This window comes from Gekko japonicus, unplaced genomic scaffold (genome assembly GCF_001447785.1).
Source record: "Gekko japonicus isolate JY-2015 unplaced genomic scaffold, Gekko_japonicus_V1.1 scaffold859, whole genome shotgun sequence".
Lineage (NCBI taxonomy): Eukaryota > Metazoa > Chordata > Lepidosauria > Squamata > Gekkonidae > Gekko > Gekko japonicus.
The window spans coordinates 473,000-489,767 of record NW_015167077.1 but is presented as its reverse complement, the minus strand read 5'-3'; the positions used below and the strand labels follow the sequence as shown (position 1 = coordinate 489,767).

General features: G+C 49.0%; 1 protein-coding gene across 1 annotated transcript; it reads right to left on the bottom strand.

Moving 5' to 3' along the window:
- Positions 1–389: 389 nt before the first annotated feature.
- On the bottom strand, positions 390–16,499 carry SMIM13 (small integral membrane protein 13). Its single transcript, XM_015412793.1, has 2 exons — positions 15,854–16,499; positions 390–1,990 (listed from the first exon to the last, which is right to left on the bottom strand). The coding sequence occupies exons 1-2, from the start codon at positions 16,023–16,025 to the stop codon at positions 1,797–1,799; spliced, it is 366 nt and encodes a 121-aa protein (XP_015268279.1). The 5' UTR covers positions 16,026–16,499; the 3' UTR covers positions 390–1,796.
- Positions 16,500–16,768: the final 269 nt, after the last annotated feature.

Here is a 16,768-nt window from a genome sequence, read left to right as displayed (position 1 = left end):
AGGAACTTCAAGTTGCACAAAATGGCTGACCTTAACCGGATGCCTGTTATATACAACTTATAACGCAAACACTTATGAGGGGAACATGGGTCTGAAAACATCTGATATTATTTAATCTCAAGCCATTTCTTTCTACCACCGTCTCCACCTGAAAGAAACCTGTCACAGAGATCTTACCCTACAGTTTTGATGAGCAAAACATTCGTATTTAGAAGCTGCAAACCCACTTCTCACACAGAGACACAGCAACACATGTATAAACACAATGTGTTAAATCGTGCCAGGTGTGAAACAGTGCCATCCTCACGGTGTGTTCCAACAGACATTAATTGAGACACAGAACAAAGACGATACTTTAAAAGGAACAGTTAAGACAGCTGCTGTAGATCCGAACACTAAAACTTCAGGGGGGGGGGGGAATGAGCTAGTTATGGATGTGAATACTGTCATCTTCAAATCCCACGTGTTCCAGATGTTCCAAACTGTCCACAGATCAAAAGAAAAACCAAAGAACCAAAAAACGGCCCTTTACCTGGCTGTAAGACTCAAAACTGCAGGCCGAGAGAGCTAGTCTAAAGCATTTGCCATCACGAGGACTCGCTTTTAGCCACTAGGAAGCATGAAGACACTTAGCTGTAGTCCTTTGCTGGGCCGGATTGCAAAGCAGGGAGCTGAACCGGAAAAAAGTCACCACAACACAGCAAGATGCGTCTGGATTTTCAAGAAGTGAGGCGTGATTTGTCCCAGCGTCATTATTGTTGATGAAGCATCCCCGGTTTGAAGTCAGTATCAGCGTCTTCCATTACAGTTCCCAAGCTAGTCTGAAGCTCCTGTCAGTAGTGCTTGATGTCTAGGTCAATGTTCACCAGAAGGCAAAGAAGAAGCATTTGACAAAATTGACAGTTCAACCAGGAAAGCCAGCTGCAAAGGTCCCGGCTGCATCATTGGCGAGGCCATCCTGAAAGGTCTCCCCAGAGCTTTGCTGGACACTTGTAACCAGCTTCCCTTAATTTTTGGTGCAAACAATGCAAAAAAAACAAATTCATTTTAAAGCCACCCTGTCACAGGTTTAATGCCTTTAAAAATACCATTGTATAAGGGCCTGTAACAGATGTTCCTCTCCTCTCCAGTAGGCAAAACAAAAGGTGTTGATGGAATGCACCCACACACACACACAAACACACATAAAACTGCACTGGTTAAAAACAAAACAAAAACAACCCTGAAAACTGTCGTGCACGGAAACTAAAATACCAACTCTTGGTACCCAATTAAGTCAGTCATTAAATCCCTGTATGTCAGCCTAATATTGGTTGTCTTCTGGGAGGGTACCCTCTTTTTAAAGCCATTCTCCAACGAAGAAGATCCTTGCATCCGCGGATAAGGCTGGAGGAATACATATATTTCCATAAAAGCTTCTAAACAAATTACACTAAAGACTGCCTGCAAATAGCTGCAGGCCTGTAAAAGCAGACAGTGATCATTTCCGTCTTCGGAAGTTCATCACATTCTCATGGGTGCAAAATGTGAGGCCTGGTAAGCCATCCAGGAAGAGTTACAGCAGCTACCAACTCCACCCCCGAACACGAAGGAATTGCCTTCCTTCTAATAATTTCTTTGTCTTTAAGCATCACCGGGCTTTCTGCTAAAATCTTGTCGAAACCGGAGTACAACTAACTTCCTAGGGTTACAGGAATTGTTTTCGGACTCTTCATCCATATATCAGCAGAACCAACCCAAACCGCGTCAGTGTTTGCCATTCGCTTGAGAATTGCCCAGCAGTCCCAGGGGCTGCTTTAAGTCGCTTCTTCTGCGGGTGCCTTCCGCTGTCGTGCTGACTTCTGCCTGCTCCTCTGTAGAACAGATGATCCATCCTGTTCACTTTCTGGCTCTGTAATTTCATTATCTCCCTGCTGGGATCCTGTGTCTCCTATCAGCTCCCGCAAGAACTTGAATTTGGATAAGAACAGCTGCCAGACCACGTACCAACCTAGAGAAGGTACAAAAGTAAATGTTATTTGCGAATATAAATCACGTGTCCCACATTTTCAACTATTCGCCAGGACAGACTGCGCCACAATTAGACACACACACACAAGATGAAGGAGTCTAAGACAATCTCAAATCAACAGTCATTGGGGAAAAGGCACTCTTAGGCAACACCTGTCATGGAACAGAGAAGGAAGGGAGGATATAAACAGGACACAGAGAGATGTTAGAAAATGGCTCAGCAGCAGAAAGCAACATGGATTTTGAAGAAGGAGTCATCCAAAAAAGTATATTCTGCCTAGTACCTACTAGCAGATCATAAGAAACCCCACTAGCCCTTCGTGAGGCTCTGAAATGAATTTAAAGTACGAATGAATCTACCTGGTACGTTTTAAAACATAAAACACACACACAATTTCAAAAAGGCCCGCCTTGTTGGAAGTAAAAGTCAGCAAAGTTGAAAGGCCAGTGGTTAAGTAATTCAGATACTTCAACACCTGCCAGCCAAACAATTCTGTCAATGTGTGCAGTTTTACAGTCTTCACCTGCCTCTTGCTGCAGAGAAGATCCACTGTTTGGGGTAAACAAATATCACATCCATGCAAGATGCTGGCAAAATATTCAAAGCTTTTAATGATTTAATGGACAGATGAAAGTTATCTCCCTACCCACCCCCAACTCACTGCAAGATTTAAGCTCTAGCATGTTATTTGTGAATGGCAGAATGAAAAGGCTTGATGTTTTAAAAGAACAGGTGTTCTGTACCGCAGCTGCTAAACGCCCTCAGGGACACAAACCACTGCTTTCTGTGAAAGGAGTTCTTGGCACTGGAAGAATTCAAATGCCTAACCTCAGCATACAAAGGTGTTATCAATCATGGTAGAAGCCAGGCTGGAAGGTAGGGTGCGAGTGAGGGGGGTGGGGGTTGAGGGAAAAAAGAAACTGAACTCTGCTTTGAGTCTTACACAACCCCAGTTCATTATCTAGAGAGGCTGGTTTAGGGGTTCCTGGTGCAGCTGTATCTCCAGGCCAGGGGTCCCCCAAAGGGGAGCCTGTGGTACCCGCCAAGAGTTTTTACGAAGCAGGTAGAAGAAGAGAAGAGATTGGATTTATACCCCGCCCTTCACTCGGAGCCTCAGCGCAGCTTACAAACTCCTTTCCCTTCCCCTTCCCACAACAGACACCCTGTGAGGTAGGTGGGGCTGAGAGAGCTGACAGAAACTGCTCTTTCAAGAGCAGCTCTGACAAAACTATGGCTTGCCCAAGGTCATCCAGCAGCTGCGAGCGGAGGAGTGGGGAATCAAACCCGGTTCTCCCAGATGAGAGTCCACGCATTTAACCACTATGCCAAACTGGCTCTCAGGTAGGGCTAGGTAGGGCTTTTGCCCACAAGGCTACCACTGGAGATTTGATTGGCTGTGCAGTTGTTTTTTTAATAAATGTTGCTTTGGCAGCAGCTGCCACCACAGCACAAGGATCTACACTGTGTGACTGACGTTAAGCTGTGGAAGCCATTCTGGCTCCGCCTCCTGCAACAGCCATTCTGTGACAGCCATTTTGTTGCTGCGCCCACCATGCCGTGTGAGAATTCCAAATGTGCCCACAGCCTCAAAAAGGTCGGGAACCTTTGCTCTAGGCTGTCTTGTACCAAAAACTTAGTGGACAACAGCTAATCCCCCAAACACATGGCACGACACTGTGGGCAGAACAGGAACCTTGACCCTTGCTATTGACGCCTCATCCTTCCCATGGGAACATGAGGTGAGTGTATACGTTCAGCAGAATTGAATGGCAAGAATGAATGCCTTCCCAGACTGTACCCATCTCAGTATGGAGTGAGGGGAGTGCATTTTTGCACAGTCTGTATTTTTGCACTGAATTTTTGAACACTGCCCTAAAAATAAATGCCCAACTTATATAAAAATGGTACAACCACACTTTTCTTCCTGGCATGCCAATTCTCCACATGCATTTAAAAAAAAAAGATTGAGAACATCCAACCATTTGACACACACACCCCCAATTTGCAATGGTACAGTCCAGGGGAACCTTGTACCACATGATTCTGCTGAACATATGGACTGGCCCTCAGAACCTAGTCTGGACTGGAACCGGGCAGCAGAAGACAAGAGTGCCAAGAGATCATGTGTCACAGTGGCCAGATGTGATTGGGCCACTGAGGATGCCGGGCGACTGAGCACAACTCAGTTCTTGGACTACGTTGATGAAGGATGTAGTCTTGTCATGATTCACAGCTTGGCTTTACAATCAAGCCCCAAATCCCGTTTTTACATTTGTAAGAGTCACAGAAGTAACTCTGTTCACACACGCACATGCAGACACACACACTTCTGTGGCGCTGCCTTGTACTGAATCAGACCATCAAGGTAAGTACCGTCTACTCAGACTGGCAGCGGCTCTCCTGGGTCTCAGGCTGAGGTCTTTCACATCACCTCCTACCTCAGAGATGTCGAAATTTGTTACGAGGGCCAGATCAGACATAAATGTCACTTTGTCGGGCCGGGCTATGTGTGCCCTAAAACAAATACCCGGTACCAGAGATATAAATTTAATAAAGGACAGCATGTGGTATATCCTCACTGCAAGGCCCCATGGGCTAGGGGAGGGGGGGTGCAGAGGAAAACCCACATGGGTGGACTGGAGACCCCAGCGGTGCAATGCTGGGCAGATGCTCCCACACTGCGTGACTGCTGCAGATGAGGTTGTTCCACCATCACAGTAGCTCCACCCACTCAGCCCCCAGCAGTCTCCTGTCCCCTCCCTTGCACTAGTTGCCTGCGGGCCACATAAGAGCCCTGGACGGGCCGGTTTCAGCCCCTGGGCTTTATGTCTGACACCCCTGGCCTCCCTGATCCTTTTAACTGGAGGTGCTGGGGATTGAACCTTCCACATGCAAACCCAAGGCTCTTCCAGTGAGCCACGGCCCCTTCTGTTCAACACACTGAAGAAAAGACCATCCCTGGGGGACTGTTTGCTTTCTACGGCAGAATCATCGCCGTCATCATCATCTACTTTATGCTGCCTACCTCAGTGTGAAATGACTCGACAGCCGCATTAAATAATTACCTAAGTGAACTCATTAGAGTGCAGTAATTCTATGAAGGTAATTATACTAATTGAGAACCGCATTAAACAGCCAAGTCTGTTCCACCAGTCAGTGCATGGCAAAAAAACACCACCACCACCCAAGAGTTCGCATGAAGTCAGTAGACATCAAACCCTATTTTGTGATTTCAGGTAAGTAGAACAGGCAGAAACGGATTGCCATGCACAGGATTTAATAGCATTTCTTGTCTATCACGTTTCTATCCTCAAAGGAGTGCAGGAAGTACACAGAAGAGCTGTCTACTCCTCTCCCCACCCCCACCCCGGAAATAACTTCAATTTGTTTATTTCCAGTGAATCCAGAAGGGTCCCCCAAGAATCTAACCTTCTGAGGTGGATTAGGCTGACATGTGAGGACTGGCCCAAGGTCACCCAGCAAAACACTGCGACCCCTCAGGGCTGCCACAGCAAACATACCTCACATCACTTTCTCAGCTTTCCTCCCACATTTACAGTGGTGGAAAGCAATGCTCCCTCTAAGCCAGTGGTGGCGAACCTATGGCACAGGTGCCAGAGGTGGCACTCAGAGCCCTCTCTGTGGGCACGCGTGCCATCGCCCCAGCCAGGCCCAGACCATCACTAAAGTGTCGAATTCTCTGCCAAATAATTTTAAGTAAATGAAAGCATTTGGGATTGCTTTCCTTACTTTGTTTGGATCATCTTAAGTTAATGTATGAGTGGTTTTTTCTCAAGTAAAACCTCAGTATTCAGGTTAAATTGCCGTGTCGGCACTTTGCGATAATAAGTGGGTTTTGGATCGCAGTTTGGGCACTCGGTCTCTAAAAGGGTCGCCATCACTGCTCTAAGCTGTGGGGTCTTCTGAGCAAAAATTCTACTCTGTGAGCTCCTGGCATTAAAGTTGTGAGCCAGCAATCTGGCTACTGCATAAACTAGTTTGCTCTGGAGCCATCCCTTCCTAAGCTCAGACAAAAATGCGTGGGCCAGAGGCTAAAAAACTGTGAGCTGGCTCGCACTAAGAGGGAACACTAGTGAAAAGTGCTGTCAGGTCACGCAGCTGACTTATGGTGACTCCACAGGATTGCCCAGGCAAGAGACGGACAGAGGTGGTTGGCCATTCCCTGCCTCTGAGCAGCGACCTTGGGCTTCCCTTGCAGTCTCTCATCCAAGTACTAACCAGGCGGACTGAGATCTGACTAGATCAGGCTAGCCTGGACTATCCAGGTCAGGGCCAAACTTATAGAAATTTCCAGAATTTCCCTGCTAGGTTCCCACCTCCATCCCACACTTTCACAAATGTATCAAGTTACGGGGGACGGACGGACAGCAGAGGATGTTTTCCTACCAGCACGACCAGGGGTCATTTCGTAGAAAAAGAGGTGCAGGAGCTCATTAGCATAACTTATTTGCATATGCCACACCCCCTGACATCACCGGAAGTGTGTCAGAAGGGAACACCCACCCCTCAGGCCCCACTGGACTGTTTTGGATTGCTGGCTCTTTGGGGGGGGGGGGATATGCAGATCTGTCCTCACAGAGGAGGGAGAGCTTGTACCTGAATAAAACTTGGTCTTAAAGCTGCCACTGGACTGTTTGGGACCGGGGGACCAGAGGGAGCTCTGCAACTTACCTGGCTGCTTCTTACTCTGACTGAGGGCTGCTGGGAGCAGGGGGTGGGGCTTGTTGCATGTGCCCGCCCCCTGGGCTCTTTACTGCCGGAGCTCCGCTCCTGTGCGCTTCTGCAGGAAATGACCCCTGAGCACGACCCCTAAGAAGTGTCATTTTTAGTTTTTCTGACCAGGAGGAATTAACAAAGACAAAACCCAAAATCCCACAGCTCCCGCTGGCAGCAAAAGGCTCAAGAACAATCAGAAGCTGCCCTGACCTGGATAGCCCAGGCAAGCCCGATCCCATCAGAAACTCAGCAGGGTCGACTCTGGCAAGCCCTTGGCTGGGAGACCTATTTGGAATACCAGCAGTTGGGAGGGTGGGGGCAGGCTTTATTCAGCAACCTCTCTCTGAATGTCCTCCAGGCCGTCACCAGAGGTCACCATTACTTCCAGGTGCACCCACACTCACACATATGAAAATACCCCCCCAAAGAACAGCCAGAAGCCTTTAGTACAGAGAACCGATAAATCAAATGAAGACTCTGGGTTTTATGAGTTCTCCTGGCTGATGATCCCCCATCCCACATGTCCTGTAGGTCTGGGGAAGGATGGGAAAGGCAAGGAAGGTAAAGGTTCCCTTGCTCGAAAGCCAGTCGAATCCGACTCTAGGGTTGCAGTGCTCATCTCCGTTTCAAAGCCGAAGAGCCAGCGCTGTCCGAAGACGTTTCCGTGGTCATGTGGCCGGCATGACTAAACACCGAGGCGCACGGAACGCTGTTACCTTCCCACCGAAGTGGTACCTATTTATCTACTTGCAATGTCTTGCTTTCGAACTGCTAGGTTGGCAGGAAACTGGCAGGCAAAAGAGTTCACAACAGTGTAGAGAACACCACGGGGAGACCGAAAGAGCCAATCCATTCCAGACAGAGATAAGCCAGTTTCTCCCATCATTAATTTGAAGATCTTTATGAATGACAGCACTGAAACAGGAGACACTAATGGATGCTGCAAATCTGTAGATCTCGTTCTGTGATGAAACCGCTCTCGTTGCACCATATACGTGGGTATTCGGAACATAAACATGGCGTGGCCATGCAAGCCTCAAGGTGGTGTTACTAAAACAAAAATGTTTTCACATCATTATTATGCATATCCTTGTGGGTGTAAGCAGGGGCAACACTGCACTGAGGCCCACCAGTCTCTCACCTTGCCACGTTTACCAATAAGGAGTAGGGGAGGGCAGTAACACTGGGTCACCCAAGGCTCAGCCTTAGGGTTGCCAATCTCCAGGTGGGGCCTGGAGAGCTCCCACCCTTGTGATTCATGTACAGACCACAGAGATCAGTTCTACTGGAGAAAACGGCTGCTCTGGAAGGTGGACTCTTTGGCATTATGTCCTGAAGAGGGGCCCCCCCTCCCCAAAACCTGTCTCCCCAGGCTCCATCCCCAAATCTCTACTTCCCCATCCAGAGCTTGCAACCCTACACAGTCCTCAGTACATTCCTAGTAAGAACTACTAGGAGGCAGGAGGTGACCTCTTCTAGTTTGGTGTGGTGGTTAAGTGCGCGGACTCTAATCTGGGAGAACCGGGTTTGATTCCCCACTCCTCCCCTTGCACCTGCTGATGTGACCTTGGGTCAGTCACAAGCTCTGGCACAGCTGTCCTTGAAAAAGAGCAGTTTGTGTCAGGGATCTCTCAGCCCCACCCACCTCACAGGGTGTCTGTTGTGCGGAGGGGAAGGGAAAGGAGTTTGTAAGCCGCTCTGAGACTCCAAGTGAAGGGCGGGGTATAAATCCAATCTCTTCTTCTTCTTCTTCTTCTAGACCCAGGGTGAACTTCAGTAAATTACTCATCCACCCCCTAAAACCATAGAAGGAGAAGGAGTTTGGAGAAGCCGGGGACGGCAAAGGATGAGATGGTTAGACAGTGTCATAGATGCAACGGACATGAAACTGAGCAAACTGCAAAGGACGGCGGAAGACAGGAGGGCCTGGCGGGAGCTGGTCCATGGGGTCGCGAAGAGTCGGACTCGACTGTGCGACTGAACAACAACAACAAATACTTGGAATCTCAAGAGTGGCTTACAGTCCCCTTTGCCTTCCCCTCTCCACAACAGACACCCTGTGTGGGGCTGAGAGAACTCTTGAGAGGACAGCTCCGAGAGAACTTGTAACTGACCCAAGGTCACACCAGCAGCTGCATGTGGAGGAGTGGGGAAACGAACCCCATTCTCCCACAGTGGAAGGCCAACTTCCATTTTGGGGTGATAATGCTGGGTTCTGTGTGTGTGTGTGTGTGATATCCACTTCTGTTGCTATTGTTGCTCTTTTGTTCGATCTTCCTGTTGCTATTGTTGCTCTTTCATTTGCTGTTTGTGCCTTGAGAGAGAGGTACAGAACCCTGTAGAGAGACAAGCAGAGGAAAGGTTGGTGGTGGGAGACGGTTAGGGCTGCCTAACCAGATTAGGCAAAAAGAGCGGTCACTTATGGTCTTCTGAACAGACTCCCAACCAAGTGCACCCTAGCTGTCACGCACTGTTATCATGCGCTGTTATTGAGCTGGGGGCAGAGAGGCTGTTGCTTGCTTAATGCCAGGCTAGTGCACGAAAGAACAAGAGCAATTCAGGATGTCACCCTGGATGAGGAGGCCAGCTTGGCTTGTATTACGAAGACCTGGATGGATGACACAGAGGGTGTCGAGTGGGTCCCACCTGTGCCCTCCTGGATTCTCAGTGCCACATCAGAACAAGCTCAGTGGCCTCTTTAAAGTTACGGCTACAGTTTGTAAGACCTCTTGTTTCCCTCTCCTGCCCTAAGAGTTCCGGCCTCAGTTGCTCGGACCTGGTGTGCGGCATTAGGAGGAGGTCGGTTCAGTCTTCCTACCTGAAGACTGTTTCAGGTTCAGTGCTGGAGGTCTCCTGGTTGTTGGTCTGAATGAACTTTAATACCTACTTTTGGGTGGCAGGATAGGAACGGGCTCACTCAACCCACTTTTTCCTCCCAATTCCACGTCAGGACCATGCCCACATCAGGACTTTCCCCCACATGGGAGCAGTAAGGAGCCACTACAGTGAGAGGGACAGAGCTAAGTTCCACCTTCAAAATGGCAGAACGAAACTCTGCATCCCCCCCCTTTAGCTCTCTAAAGGCCGCGGTCACACGGGCCAGTTGAAGCGGAGGGGAAGCAAGGCTATTTCCTCCGGAGGAATCTGACACGCACTTGCGAGACTGCACCTCCCTTTGTAGCTGCGGGCGCAGCCCGTCACTGTGCGATCAGATGCAACTGCGGGTGAGTCTAGAGATGTGAAGGCCCAGAAACAAACTGGAAAAATTCGGGGGGAAAACAGGTTTTTCCCATTTTTTTCCTGAAGCCTTTTTGTTTTTTTTTCGAAAAATTGGAAAAATTGAAAAAAGAAAAGAAATTGATTATGGAACATTTTATTTTAACATGATGAATAAAATATTTTAAGACAAGGTCTTCAAATATTTTCCAAATCATTTCTAAAATATATATATATGGTATCAGATTGATCTAATTTCTGTGCACTGAGGACAAGTCCTAGGTTACAAACCGAACTCTCCAATGCAAGAACAAGATGCATTTCTTCCTTTAGGAGGTGCGATTGTCAGAAGAAAATAAAAAAGTTTCAGTTTTGTTTTTGCATGTGGGTGGGTATTCTGTTTGTAATAATTGTTTGGATACACTATATTTTTAATAGGCTAGTTGTGATAATTTCATGCCAAGTAAAAATGCCCATAGTCATATTTTATGTTCCTAAAGTAACAGAATGACTTTCAATCTAGAAAAGACAAAAGAAATGCTAAAGAAAATTTCCGTTTCCCCCCGAAACAAAAAATGGGGTTTTTTTCGAGCTTCAAAATTTCCGGAAATTTTACATCTCTAGGTGAGTCGGGGTGTTTTTTTTGCCATTTGTTTCCCATGTGCATAAACGAGGAACCGCACCTCCGCACTGAGGGACCCCTATGGAGTATGTGATGATGCGCATACTGCCAAGGGGGGGGGGAGGAACGGCACCAAGCCGGGATGGCACGATCAGACCATCCCGACGGCATGAGAGTGCGTTTGCACAATCAGACAGGGGAAAGTCCGTCCATGGCCTGCCGGAACCCGTTTACGACCGGACCTTCCCTGGTGTCTTTTAACTCCACTTCTGCAGCGGAGCAGCAGGGGTTGCCGACGACTGCGGGTCGCTTCCCAGATGCTGCTGTCTGATCGCTCCCCTTAGATCTGTCAGGCATTTCCGCCCGTGTGTGGTCCTTAGATCTGTCAGGCATTCGCGCCTGTGTCGGATCTAAAGGCACGTGGGATCGCAGCCTAAAGAGCCCTTTCCGTCACCCAGAGCCACCGCTGTAATGTATCCCTACTGTATGGCTGGGCTGAGAACAATGTTCCCTCTAAGCTGTGGAGTCTTGTGAGCAAAAATTCCACTTTGTGAGCTACCGGCATTAAAGTTGTGAGCAAGTGATTTGGCTACTGCATCAATTAGTTTGCTCTGGAGCCGTCTTTCCTGAGCTAAGACAAATATTTGTGAGCAGGAGGCTAAAAAACCGTGAGCCACCTCACACTAACTCAGCTTAGAGGGAACACTGGCTGAGAAAGGAACAATGGGGGGAGGGAGGGCATGTCCAGGCCACATGTGCAATGACCACGGTGCTTTTCTGCATATGTGACAGAGGAAAGGGGGATGCTGCAGCAGTGAGCAGAGTGAGAAGCAGGTGTGCCAACACCCACTCAAACAGGCCGAAGAAAGGAATATGCTTTGAAGCAACAGACTGAAACAACAGACTGACGTCAAGTAGTATGACAACTTTCACAGCACGAGAGTAATTTAGTAATGTGGGGAAATCTCTCAAGAAGCTTGAAGAATGTCTTTCTTGGAAGCTCACAGAACAGCAGGGCCTGCATATGTTGAGACTGTTTGGGGCAGCAGATCCCACCTGTTTGGTATGGTGGCCCACAAGTCCACATTTACTCCAGTACGGGGACCTATCCGGTGGAGCTGGGATTGCCGACCTCCAGGTGGTAAGTGAACAAGAAACAACCGTGCTATTATTATGCAATCTATTCAATAATAATGATCATGCATTTATATTATGGTACAAATTACAAAACGGACAGTTTGAGCATGGACAGTGTAGTTTACAAGGACACTTTGAATATTTGCATATTTTGTATTGGAGTGTGTTTTGTAATTTGTAATATAAATGCTTGATAACAATTATTGAATGGATTGCATAATAATATCACAGTTGCTTTTCGTTTGCTTACAACCAATGTTCCCTCTAAGCTATGGAGCCCTGTGAGCAAAAATTCTACTTTGTGAGCTACTGGCATTAAAGTTGTGAGCAGGAGATTTGGCTGCTGCATAAAATTGGTTTGCTCTGGAACCCTCCCTTCCTGAGCTATGACAAAAATGTGTGAGCAGGAGACTAAAAAACTGTGAGCTCGCTCACACTAACTCAGCTTAGAGGGAACACTGCTTACAACCTATCCTGTGACCTCACATTTGCATAACCTCCAGGTGGGTGGCTGGAGATCTCCTGGGAACACAACTGATCTCCAGGCGACAGAGATCAGTCCACCTGGAGGAAATAATGGCCACTTCGGAAGGCGGACTCTATGGCACTGCGCCCCATTGGAGTCCCGCCCCTCCCCAAACCCCACCCCCTCAGGCTCCACCCCCAAAAGCTCAAGTTGTTTCCCAACCCCGAGCTGGCAACCCTAGGTGGAACCTTCTTTGTGGCCAGCAGAGACATGCATTAAAAAAAACTGGCTCTGTACACAACACATGAAATGTGTCCAACGATAGGCGCTGCATTTTTTTCTCCCAACTCTCAGCCCCAAAAGGATATGTCAGTAGCTCACAGAGTAGACTTTTTGCTCACAAGACTCCACAGCTTAGAGCAGTGATGGCGAACCTTTAAGAGACCGAGTGCCCAAACTGTGATCCAAAACCCACTTATTTATCACAAAGTGCCGACACGGCAATTTAACCTGAATACTGAGGTTTTTCTTGAGAAAAAACCACTCATACATTAACTTAAGATGATCCAAACAAAGTAAGGAAAGCAATCCCAAATGCTTTCATTTACTTAAAATTATTTGGCAGAGAATTCGACACTGGGCCTGGCTGGAGCGATGGCAGGCGTGCTCACAGAGAGGGCGCTGAGTGCCACCTCTGGCACCCGTGCCATAGGTTCGCCACCACTGGCCTATATTGTTCAAGGATGTATGCAGGTTCCCAGACAGAGCTGTTGGCTTCCTGTTTATCCCTGAGGGACACAGTCTACCCTGCAATGTGTTCATCGCTCACCCCAGACCTTGCACCACAGAAGGAAAACAAATCTCTAGTAGAAGCAAGTTTGTCCAAAGGAGCATGCCCCCTAACTGTCATCCTTTCCTTCAGGAGCCTCCACTAAGTTTCAGAGGACGCTCGGGGCTCCGGCGGACGGTCTTTTGCAACTCATGGACTAGACCGGTATTGCTTAAACCCGGGTCCTGTGGGTACTCCAGGAGATCCATTCGCTGGGGCTGATCATCAGACAAGCACAGGAAGGGAGCAGGGATCCACTGCCCTTTAGGGCAGCCACGGACAGGCAGGAGTGCCTGAGGCAGTGGCCGGGACCTCCAAGCTCAGGAGAGGGCACAGAAGGCCTCCACTATACAGGACCTACACAGCTTGCTGTGTGCACTCTGGGTGGTGACTGAGGACATGCCCCAGGGCAGAAAACCAACAGGTGGGAGAAGAAAGGAGAAATGAGGAATGGGTGTCACTCCACCACTTTCCCTTCCAATTCTGAAGCAAAAGGGCTATCCGGTGCCCGGGGGGCATCAGCAAGAGAGGAAAGCAAGAGAGGAAATCAAAACGGAGGCTCTCAGGTTGCTGAATTGCTTTTTATACTAACAAATCTGCTCCTCCAGTAGGGAAAAACAACACCAAATAACTTTTTATCACCTCCTCCTAGAAATAGGATCTTGCTCCAATACAAAAAACCCCACACACAAATAGAAGAACGTAAAATATTGACTCAAGGAAGGACTGATGCTCACCAAAGTCAAAGCGTACCTTATGAATCTAAACCCTCCAGCACCGGCACAGCCGTCATGCCAAGGAAACAACACTGGGACTGAACTCTTCAAACCCAAGAAGGAACTTTAACTCCCTAGGTGGCCAGACCCACTGAGCTGCAGGACCTGAGTATCACAGTCTGCAGAGTCATGTGACAGGAAGAGGGGAGTCAGAGTTATGACCTGGGCAGTATCAAGGCCAGGGCCGTGAGCGGCAGGACAAAGAAACTGGGGACCAGACACCCAAACTGAGCACCAGGAGGTGTCCCATACCAAGGAACAAGCCAAGGGTCAGAACCACGGAGGAACACTCTCCAGCACTCAGTGAGCCTGTCTTGCCTTCCTGCTGCTCTGTGCAAAGTATGTACAGCGTGTGCGCGTGGGGGTGTGTTACAGCCCCCTTGATCTCCGTGTGCACTTGCAACAGGTCCTTCTAGAAACAAAGCAGCAAACACCAGCGGTCCGAAGGGGCTTGCGACCTAGCAAGTGAAGGTCCTGACCCATGCGTTGAAAACCACACCACCATGTCCTCAGGTCATCCGCCAGCCAGCCAGAGAAGTGTGGGAAGGCCAAGAAGAACAACAAAATGAATGGTGGCAATGTTGCGACAGTGGCATTCATGGCAGTATGCGCATATATCCCATTATGCAGCCGAGTCAAACAGGATTTGCAGCATTTTAGAAAGAAAAACTGCAAAGCATGTTTGATCAGGGATAACTGCAGGCCAACGAGAGATGAGGACATAGGCTCTTGGGCAAGGATGCCCTCTGAAAGAATGTCTTTAACACTCTCAGAATCTGTCATCTGTCTTCAGCCCAACCCAAAAGATTACTTAAATAACCGTGGGTCACAATTGGCATTTATGAACAATATGCAGGACTTGCTTCCCTTCCTTACAGGTGTCGGCCTCTAGCACAGAATCAAAGAAGGAGGCAACAGAGAAAAGCCATTCGTTCCTGCCCCTCCCTGAACAGCAAAGGAGATTCTAATGGACCGTGGGGACGACAATCTTACAAGCCACCCCAATTATGGACAAATCAGATAACCCTTCCTTCTAAATTGCAACCTGGGAGGGGCGCTGCTCAGTGATGGGACAATACTTTGCATACTAAGACTCATGGATGCCATTCCTGGTGTTTCTGCTTAAAGAGGACTTCAGCTAGTTGAACTCCCAGCCAGAGAATTCTTTAATGAGTCTGATTCAGTATGAGACATCTTCAGGTGCTTTGACAAGCAACTTTTTGCCATGTGCATTGGACTTGCCTTGTATCCAGACCAATGTTCCCTTTAAGTTGTGGAATTTTGTGAGCAAAAATTCTGCTTTGTGAGTTACTGACTTTAAAGTTGTGAGCCAGCGATTTGGCTACTGCATAAATCAGTTTGCTCTGGAGCCAGCCTTCCTGAGCAAAGACAAAAGTCTGTGAGCTGCAGGCTACAATATTGTGAGCTAGCTCACACTAAATCAGCTTAGAGGGAACACTGATCAGCACCGACTTTTTTTTTTGCAAATGGAAAGTGAAAGCCAATTGGGAAAGAATTTGTTCGCTATTAATCCTGCCTAAACGAAGAAACCCTTTTGGTCATCATCCCTCCTGTGTGCTTGTCGTTGCCCATCGAGAACTGTTCAGTTTTGCAGACGGGGTGGGAGCAGAATTTAACCCAATGCCTCCCCCTCCAGACCCGCTTCCTCATCCCGCAAAGCACATCCTCGTGAACCCAAAGTCTTCCTCTCATAGCCATTTTCCCCAAAGCAACTTTTAAAAGCAACAAGTTTAAAGCCTCTCCATTGACTGATGGGACATCTGGTCTGAGGATTCGTCCCTCGCACACCGCACAGCTCAGACATCGAAGGGGCGTGCATAAACAAACCGCGGACCCCCCCCTCCCAAAAAAAAAAGCTCCCAGGGGTTCTGTTGGGAAAGCTACAAAATAATTGAGGGCAGAGGTGGTGAAAGATGGGGCGATCTGTGAGGGCGCAGAGCTATGGACCTTACAGCGCAGGAAAGGGGAGGGTGTGTGTGTAATAAAAAGCCAGCCATGTGCAGGCGCAATGCTCGGCCCTGCAGCCGGGCACCCTTACCGCAAAGCATGAAGAGCAAGACGCACACCAGCGTGGCCACGATCACCAGCAGGGTCAAGCCGACGCTTTGCCACATCTTCGCGGTCAGAAGCCGGGGCTCTTTTGGTCTTCGCCGCTGCACTGAAGGATCCGCGAAGAGGAGGAAGGGCAAAGCGGCGGCAACATCCCTCATCCGCCGCAGGGGAGCCGAGGGAATGAAGAGAGCAGATTTTCTTGCTTCCCTTTTTACTGCAATAAAGCAAAGGGCTTCAGCCGTCGCGGGAGACTGGGAGAGGCTGCACGGAGAGACGGGGAGCGACGGAGACGGCGTTCCCCTCCCTTTCCAAAGGCTTCGAGCAAACCATCAAGAGGCAGGGAGTTCCGAAGGGAAAGGGTTGAGGGGACGGGGGAGCTGAAGGGTTAACGATCGAGGAAAATAAAGGGGGGGGTGGGGAAAATCAAGCCCCGGGGATCGGGAGGGGGGACCCCAGGGGAAAGCACGCTCCAGCTGGGGAGCCCCGAGCTAGCTCATCCCAGCCCAGCGCCCGGGCATTGGCAGCTCCATGGCTCCCCGAGCAGGAGGGGGAGAAGCCGAGGCTCCCCCCTCCTCAAGCAATAAAGTGGTTTCTCCCCCTCCCTGACTGCACCGCCGCGCAAAGCCGCCTCAATAAGGGGCGGGGGAGGGGGTTAGCCTCCAGTCACCCGGACATGGCTTTAGTCGTCGGCTTCGTTGCAGCGAAAGACATGATGGGAAATGTAGTTTTAGTACAGGGGAAACAGTGGCCTAGCTTTCCTGGGCGCCGGCATGATGAAGAACTTCAATTCCCGTCATGCCCTATAGCAAGCAATCAGTGGTGACATTGCTGGCTGACGGGACAGATAAGGGGAGGAAGGTGGTTGGGGCTGTTCTGAAATCAGTGCAGGAGTTCCCAGGCT